Source organism: Cavia porcellus, unplaced genomic scaffold (assembly GCF_034190915.1).
Source record: "Cavia porcellus strain 051 isolate PalLab524CR breed Dunkin Hartley unplaced genomic scaffold, mCavPor4.1 scaffold_42, whole genome shotgun sequence".
NCBI classification, from domain to species: domain Eukaryota; kingdom Metazoa; phylum Chordata; class Mammalia; order Rodentia; family Caviidae; genus Cavia; species Cavia porcellus.
This window is the reverse complement of record NW_026947525.1, coordinates 7,025,247-7,034,440: the sequence shown is the minus strand read 5'-3', so window position 1 is coordinate 7,034,440 and position 9,194 is coordinate 7,025,247. Positions and strand designations below refer to the sequence as shown.

At 37.0% G+C, this 9,194-nt stretch overlaps 1 protein-coding gene across 1 annotated transcript; it reads right to left on the bottom strand.

Moving 5' to 3' along the window:
• Positions 1 to 961: 961 nt before the first annotated feature.
• On the bottom strand, positions 962 to 4,938 carry LOC134474898 (zinc finger protein 431-like). Its single transcript, XM_063243939.1, has 3 exons — positions 4,816 to 4,938; positions 4,557 to 4,617; positions 962 to 3,015 (listed from the first exon to the last, which is right to left on the bottom strand). Exons 1-3 carry the CDS (start codon positions 4,847 to 4,849, stop codon positions 1,944 to 1,946), a joined length of 1,167 nt encoding a protein of 388 aa, XP_063100009.1. The 5' UTR covers positions 4,850 to 4,938; the 3' UTR covers positions 962 to 1,943.
• Between the last annotated feature and the right edge of the window lie 4,256 nt (positions 4,939 to 9,194).

The window sequence follows — 9,194 nt, the reverse complement described above, 5'->3', positions numbered from 1 at the left end:
GGTACTGGAGATCAAACAAATGACCTCACACTTGCCAGAAAGGTGCTTAAACCATTGAGCTAAATCCCCAGCCCCCCAGTGTATATCTTTTACATCTTGTCATCTTCAGAGTAGTTGCCTCTACTCTTGGACTTGATACCAGCAAGCAAAGCAAATGTGAATAAAATCAGTCAAGGCCAAATAGCATTCAAACAAACCAGCTTCAAAGAAGATCCGTCATAGAAGACAATGTAAGTAATACTGGGTTTCAGTTTAAGTTAATAGGAAATTACGGATAGTTACCATGGTATAACCTGCTGGTTTGGGGTTCTCTCTCTGTGTGCTCAAATCTAATATGAATAGACAGACCAGAACAAAATATAATCAAACTAAACAGAGCAATAAGACTACCGTAGCTTTTAAATCCTGATACACTTTTAACAATGTCCTCTGCCTTCTTTTATTAGGCAATTCCTCACCTTTCTCCTTCTCAGGATGCTATTATTCACTGTTCAGAGTGATATTAGTCTAGTCTCTTATGCTCAATTTGAGCATACATAAAGAGAAAGACAGCTATTATGAAGAGAATGAGAGACATTATCGTAGTCATTTTCAACTTCCTCAAAATCAGTCTTGAAGACCCAAAAAGCCTGCATCATTCTGTAATTATTTGCTTAGATTTATAGTGTTCAGTATATATTTAATGCATGTGAAGATGGGAAAAACTATTTCAAAGAAAACTAGAGACAGTAAGATAGACAGTGAACATCTCCAGTGGACTTGCTTTGAAATCTGTGTTTCCTTAACTTGTTTTCTTATGAACTGTTATCTTCTGTTTTGTCATGTTTAATCTTACACTCTTTAAGAAAAATACAAGTGTGTAGGACAGATAAGCATATTAATAAGTTTTTGTTCGATCATAGAGGTGAACTGTTCGCAGTGTCATTATTGGAATATCACTTTGTGTGCTTTAATTTTATAACTTGAACTACTTCAAAGATGACAATATGTAACAAATCAACTAGTGATTTCTTATTATTTTTCTGAAATTCTGTATTATTTCTATACATTTTTCTGTTTTTTTCTCTTTAAATAAACAACACTAAAGTTCACAAAAATATAAAATATTTAAAGACAAAATATTAAGTACATAGACACTATCCATACTTGAAATTGAAAAGCCCATTTTAGTTTATCATGTTTAATTACAAGATACCATGTTGAAGCACAAAGACACTTTAAAAAATCTAAAGAGGTACAAGTGATTAACTGAAAACCATACAACATGTACACTTGAGTAGACATTCTCAGATTTGTCATTTCTGTAAAATTGTGAAGAAATATTGACATCAAAATTCTTTATTGATTATTTCTTCAGGTCTCCTAGGGATTTTTAAAGTAAACATAGATTTACACTGTCTGAAGAGTGATTTTTTTTCTGTGTATTTAACAACAAACATGGATTGCCATATTTCTCACATTGTTAATCCACATAGGATGCAGTGAGCCCTTTCAGATATGTAACAATGATCATGTGTGCTGAGGGTTCCCATAACACATAGAATTTATAGCTTGTGTGAGTTTTTTCACTTATTTCACTTACAATATGGCTGCTGAAAGTGTCTCTACTTGCTTCTATAGTCAGTGGTTCTTCCCAGTGTGAATTATTTCACTATGCAGTAAAAGCTTTGCCACATTTTTATATGCATAGGGTTTCTCATCAGGGTAAAGTCATTGATTTATTTTACAATATCCATATGTGGTGAAAGCTTTCCCACATTTGTCACATACACAGGGTTTCTCAACAATGTAATTTTTTTCATGTATTGGACAATGAGCGTTTCTGCTGAAACCTTTCCCACATTCCTTACATATATAAGTTTTCTGTCCAGTGTGAAGATTTCATGCATCATGCAATACGTACGTGTGCTCAAAAATTCTCATGATACTTATATACACTGGTTTTATCTTGAGTGTGAACTTTCATGTTGCTTACAATGGCCATGTTGGGTAAAAGCTTTCCCACATTGCTTACATACATAGGGTTTCTCTCCAGTGTGAATTCTTTCATGTTGCTTACAAGGTCCAGAGATGGTGAAACCTTTTCCACATTGCTTACATACATAGGGTTTCTCTCCAGTGTGAATTCTTTCATGTTTCTTACAATATCCCTGTGTGTTAAAAGCTTTCCCACATTGCTTACATACATAGGGTTTCTCTCCAGTGTGAATTCTTTCATGTTTCTTACAATATCCCTGTGTGTTAAAAGCTTTCCCACATTGCTTACATACATAGGGTTTCTCTCCAGTGTGAACCCTTTCATGTTTCTTACAATCTGCCCATGTGTTAAAAGCTTTCCCACATTGGTTACATACATACGGTTTCACTCCAGTGTGAATTCTTTCATGTTCCTTACACTGTCCATGGGTGGTAAAAGCTTTCCCACATTGCTTACATACATAGGGTTTCTCTCCAGTATGAATTCTTTCATGTTGCTTACACTGTCCATGTTGGGTAAAAGCTTTCCCACATTGCTTACATACATAGGGTTTCTCTCCAGTGTGAATTCTTTCATGTTTCTTACAATATCCCTGTGTGTTAAAAGCTTTCCCACATCGGTTACATACATACGATTTCACTCCAGTGTGAATTCTTTCATGTGCCTTACACAGTCCATGTGTGGTAAAAGCTTTCCCACATTGCTTACATGCATAAGGTTTCTCTCCAGTGTGAAATCTTACATGAACCTTACAATATGCACGTGTTTTAAAAACTTTCCCACATTGCTTACATACATATGGTTTCTCTCCAGTGTGAATTCTTTCATGTTGCTTATAATGTCCCGATTTGGTGAAACCTTTTCCACATTGCTGACATACATAGGGTTTCCCTCCACTGCAATATTTTTTCTGTATCTGAACATTGTGGTGTGCTTCTGTTTCTTTCACATTCACATTACCTTCTGCAGTACAGAGGAATACTTCTTTACACTGATTCCAAGATGTATGTCCATAGGACTTCCCTAGCTTGTCATTTCTGTAAAGAAAAACATCACATATAGGATTGATAACCATGTTACTAAGCCTTTTTTTGGAGAGTTGAACAAAACTATTTGCAGTCTCTCTGTTTGAATCCCCACTTCATATGTTTCACTTTTGTATTTGATTAACTATCTTTATGAACACCATATGTAATCATCGTCTTGCGATTCCTTACTGTTTATTTTCACTTTGAAAGTAGTATTATTTCTACTTATTGTGTTTTGTTTAGTCTTTCCTTACATTAAATTTAAAAAAAAGAAAAATTGACAGTGAAATGGGTCTCAGTTTAATGACTGCATTAATGTCGTTCTGTTTTTAATGGCTGCTAAGAAATTCTGATCATGAAGCAACAGAATGGCCTTGTAAGATATGTTGAAAACAACCATTCTCAAAAGACTGGTACACATTTGGAAATCTTAAAAGTTGGTACCTTTTGAAATGCAGAATCTTTAGCTTCACTTTGGGCATGGGTACATATGTGTATCACATACAGATCATTCTGATATGTTTCCCTATCACAATCTCCTTTCTGTCCTTAACCTGTAGTTTCCTTTTCCATATGGTCAGTCTTACTTTTCTCTATCAACTCTCTTTCATTTGATTCCACAGTTTTATATTTTGGTTTCTCATCTAAAAGAAACCCTGTGACCTTTTATGTTTTATAGCTGACCTATTTCACTGAATTGCTGGGAGAAAGACCCATCTATTTCTTATGGCAAATGACATTATACTATTTATTTTTTGAGATTATATAACACACTTTTTTCTTTTCCATGCTGGGAATGAGCAACAGGTATTAGCATAAAATCTATAGCTTTTTTAAAATCTGTTTTTAGAGATTTTCACTGATCATTAAGCTGTGAAGTTTGAACTTGAATTTGCCATTCTGCAAAATCTGATTCCTAGTTTGCTGGGTTTACAAGGATGCACAATCACAGGGTCTATTAATATTTTCCTTCTCCACAAATCCAGTGATAGATAGCTAAGCTTCTTCAAGGCCTGATCTGTTATAACTTCATTTGCATTGTATATGAGTAAGCATGTATCTAAATTTTATGCAGATTTTGAGTTTTTAAAAATATATCCAGGACAAGTATGAGGGGATCAATTTCTAGAGAAAACTGCATACTGATATTCAGAAAGAGTGCACTAACATTCCAACAGATTACTAAGAATTTTAATCAGAATGGCTGATTCTCTAGAGCATGGCTTAGAAACATGAGCACTCCATTTTATTTCAAATTCTATTGCAATCTTAGTAACTTTTAGATAATGAATGTGTTGTATTCACATGTATACATGAGTAGAAAAACTGAAGGCAGAATGTCATAACTCAAAGTGTATGCCTTTTATACACATCTATATGCAATATCATATGTTTTCATGATTTAATTCCCTCATTACACATACCCTAGCTTATACATGTTTAGAGAATATTGCTGCCATTAAATTGAATGGTGCCTCATTTCTTTGGCTGCCATTCTTCTGCTTACTGATTACTCAGGAACATTCCTTCTCCTTGTGAGTGCCAATTACCTTAAGTATCTCCAGGAAATCTTGCATTCTTTTTTAGCTTCCTGGATATCTGCAAGTCCTCCTGAATTGTAGACATAGAAATACCAGTGCTCATTAGAATAATATATACAAATTAATAAATTTTGTGTAGAGTTGTGATATAATGGGTCCAGATCTGAGCTATTTTTAAAAATATTTTCACATTCTTTTAATGAAACAGCACTAATGAGCAACAAACAATATTCTGACAGCATGAGTAACAAAAGTATTTCATCCTTACCTATTGCAGCCAAGTTCCTAAAGTTTTCGCCCATCACATCTCTGTAGAGGTTCTTTTGGGATGGACTCAGCAAACCCCACTCCTCATTGCTGAAGTTCACAACCACATCCTCAAAGGTCACTGCCTCCTAAAGGATCATACATGTATTTCTCAAAGGAAGGTTGAGCTCCCAGGTTTGAAATATATTTAATTCTTGCCTACAAATCTGAATCTCAAAAGGCTGAGACAGGATGGCTTTGGTGAGTTCAGGGCAATTCTAGGTTTCATAGGGTGTTCAAATACAGCTCATATACATACAGAAAGCTTGTCTCAATAAAACAAAACTAAACTTACATAAAACCAAACAAAATAGCTGAATGAAGACTGATTTCTTCAAATTTAAATCCATGTCTTGGTCATTAATTTTGTATATATACACATTTTTGAAGACAGCAAATTTGATGCTAGATTGCATCTCACTGCTAATGTAACAGTGAAATAGGAGCACTGATTCTTGTGCTGAGTCACTGCAAGATTCCCTGTGTACTGTATTTAAAGCAGAGCTCACAGTGAGAAGCCTGCAGGACCAGCATTCACAAAGCACAGAAGCAGATAAATATCCCATCAATCAACTGGGAAGCCAAGCAAGCACCTGCCTTCCCTGGTAAGTGGTGGCGGTGTGGCAACAGCGGCCCATCCAGGGCGTGAACCAGCAGCAGCTCCTGAGATCTATGCCATGCTGGAATTTAGGACACTGTGAAGCCAAGCAAGCACCACCTCTCCCTCATACGTGGTGGTGGTCTGACAGACTTCAGCCCTTTCAGGGGAAGAACCAGCAACAGCTCCTGAGATCTGTGCCATGTTAGAACTTAGGACGCTGTGAAACCAAACAACCAGCCAGTCTCCCTACTAAGCAATAGTGAACCTACTGATGCACGGGCTAGAATCAAACATCACACTTCCCCTACCCATCTTCTCCTGTCACTCCCACCCCTGTTAGCAAATGGGAATCACAAATCTGAGCATCTTCTGGGAAGTTGAAAATAACAAATAAGGGGGACTTGCTTCTACTATCTCTTTGAAGGCAAATATATTTATTACTGTTTTGCTCTATTCTGAATCATGGTATTGCTCTATTCAATGTTCTGTTTTGATAAGTTCTATAATGTTCTGTATTTCATCTCATTTTGATATATGTGATTGAAGAACAATTATTATAAAGATAACAAAATATACGTGATACCTATTACTGTTATCCCAGTAACCTGTTGTGAAGTTGTGTACCAATTTCACAGTATGATCTGAGTTTGCCTTATTGTGCCTTGTTCTGTTGTGTTTTACCAGTTTCAAAATTAAAAAAAGAAAAAAAAACATCTCATCAATCACTTTGATAGACTATAGATAATGTCTCCTCAAATCTCATTTAGGCCAGTGAATACTTTGTTCTTAATGTACTTCAGCAGCATTTTGAAACATGAATTTGGTTTCATAGAACAAAACATAAATAACATCCAATATGGTACATAAATAATAACACAAATGTTAGTGGAAAACAGCTGTATTTTAAAAATATGTATAAACAATGAAACCAGGACCAAGCTGTAAATTATAGCTCACTGTCACCCAGTGATCACTGTCCATTCAGATATAAGAAGTATATCTTGGGAGGCTGGTGAAGGAGTTCTTCCTTGAATTTGGGGTTATCCTAAGTTGCAGAGCTGTCTAAAATAGAGAAACCCTGACTGAGACACCCCACAGACAAAGTGAAACTTGAAAAGAGACTGCATAAGACAGCTTTGGTTTGTTTTTAAAAACTATAGCCATATAATAAAGAAAAATTCCAACAATATTCAACACTTTCTGACAAACAATGTGGATATCTTCCATACTACAAAGAAAATACTTTCATAGTTGGGTATTTAGCTCAGTGGCATCACCACCCGCCTGGAAAGCATAGGTCATGAGTTCAATCCTTGGAACAAAAAAAAATCCAAATTTTACCTTCATGACACTGGGGCATAATTATGATAATCCAAATTAGATCTCAAGCATGGAACACAAAATTCATGGGTTGACAGGGATGTGAAATGCTGATTGTTGCCAAAGCTGGTGTTGACCACCTCAAGGAAGCAATCAAAACCCAATTTTACTTCATACTTACTCTAAGAACTACCTGACGTTTAGTGAAGACCCCCTCTGTTGTATGTCCTGCTATTGGCTTTCTGCATCCTGTCAATCACTTCCACATTCTTTCCACACTTCTCTGATCCATTCTCAGCAGAAAACCCTTTATGCCTAACTATTGATATCACTGCAAAATTTCTATTTAAGGCTTCTCCTTTACACCAGTTAATAAAGTCCATTGAAGAGAATTTCCATATTTAAACTGTCTATGAACAACCAAGCTACTAAATCAGCTCTTAATTCAGAGATGACACCCCTATTACTTTCCATTCAGTAGGATATCATGTATAAATGTCCATGCAAATGCCTAAATTTCAGCATTTTCGATGAGAATTTAACAGGTAGCCCTTTCTGGAATTTGTCCTATACAAATGTTTACCCTGGCCTTGATAACACTTTCATATTTGCTTCATTTTTCTCAGACTTCAAAACTCTATGGCTGTTCTCACAAACCTAGTCTGTGAGCAAGGGTGCCACATAAATAATTATGTTCAGAAATTATTTTGCACTGTTCTGTATAACACACACGAGTTCACCAGGTGTTTGGGAAGCCTTCCTCTACTGAGGCACATTACTACATATCTCTGAATTTTCAGGACATTTGCCACTACCTGTCATGAGGATGGAATTATAGAACATACTATAAATTTAGCAGATCACTATAAATACAAAAAAGCCAAAGTTTAAGTTGAGCCATTGTGACGAAGAGGCCCTGCATTACAGGCATTAATGAACTTTGGACATTCCAGATCTGCTGCTCTGAGGAAAGGGAGCAGAGACCTAGCTCATTACTGCTCTACAAGCTACAGAAAGCATCATAGTTAGGGTCTTCCCAAGGTCCTTCCAATGCCTAAGATTGTGGAGTTACCAGGCCAGCAGTGAATTTCAAAGATGATACTTCAGTCTGCTGCTGTCATAGTGGGGCCAGGGTTCTTGGGACCCCAAATCACCCTTGCCAACAGCAAGAGGCAAAAGGGACAGTGAATGACCCATGGCCAATGCTGGAGAACCTCAGGAGCTAAAGCTAACTAAATACCTGAGGCTTCAGACACCGGAAATACTCCTAAACACTTGTATCTGGTTTCACCCAATCCACCCTATTTCTGGGTTCCCATCCACAACCTCACCATTCCATGGCTCCAGGATCTGTCAAGTTCTTTGCTAATCAGGCCACAGGACATTGAAAGTACTAAATGAGATCTAGCAAGCGTTTTGCTACCAGTATTGTACTCAGAACAGGTACATCATAATGAGACATCGGAAGAGACAGAAGTCACAGCCAGCAATGCCTCGCCTGATTGGACAGTTCATATAGCCTGAACCTTCATCACTGATTGACTCCTGCTCTACTGCCCTCCTTCTGAGACAAGAATAAACAGGGAAAGGAACCCCTCTCTGCAAGAGAGGATCCAAAATGATAGACTGTAGTGCAGAGGCTTCTGGAGCTGCCATTCTTCTACAGTGGTGAACTCAGCTCGACAGAGGAGTGTTCATACTGAAGAGCTTTTCCTCAGGCTTTTAATTTTCAAATCCATTTTATTTCAAGGAAAAAAGAATGCAATCAACTAAAATTAAATTTCAAAACATGTCAATCAGGAGGCAACACTGGTATATACATTGCACATTGACATCCCCAGATCATTCCCATAGAGCACAAGACATCTATAATCATTTTTCCAAACAGAACTGTTACAGGGACCTGAGTTACTGACACCTCATGCTATGGGCCAAGTCTGAATACAAATGATAAGCAAATTCATCCATATCCTAAGGATTGATATTCTAAATGGTTCCCTAGCACTCTGAGGAAGTCAGGAGTCACCATTCAAAGGAATGTATCCTGTTAAAGACTGACATTCTAGGTAGTTCCTGTCATCTTGATGACCTCAGTAGTCACCCTCCCAAACCCATAAGGGAAGTCACAGCTGCCTAAGAATGCCTGCTTTCTATGTGACTCCCTTCCCACTTTGTTCCCAATTTAATCAACTTTACCTGAACTTATAATCTTATTGGCTACCTTAGCTCTGTCCCATCTTATGCCCATCTGCATTGTGAGTTCCTAGTTTTCCCCACCTTAAACTAATTTCACCACATGATTTTACTCTATAAAGATCCCTAGAAAGGACAGTGTTTGGCAACCTGCTCAGGACCCCTTCTCTGTCTCAGGTAGCTTTCTTTCTCTCAATAAGTATATTCTTCTGTTAATTTCTGTTGTT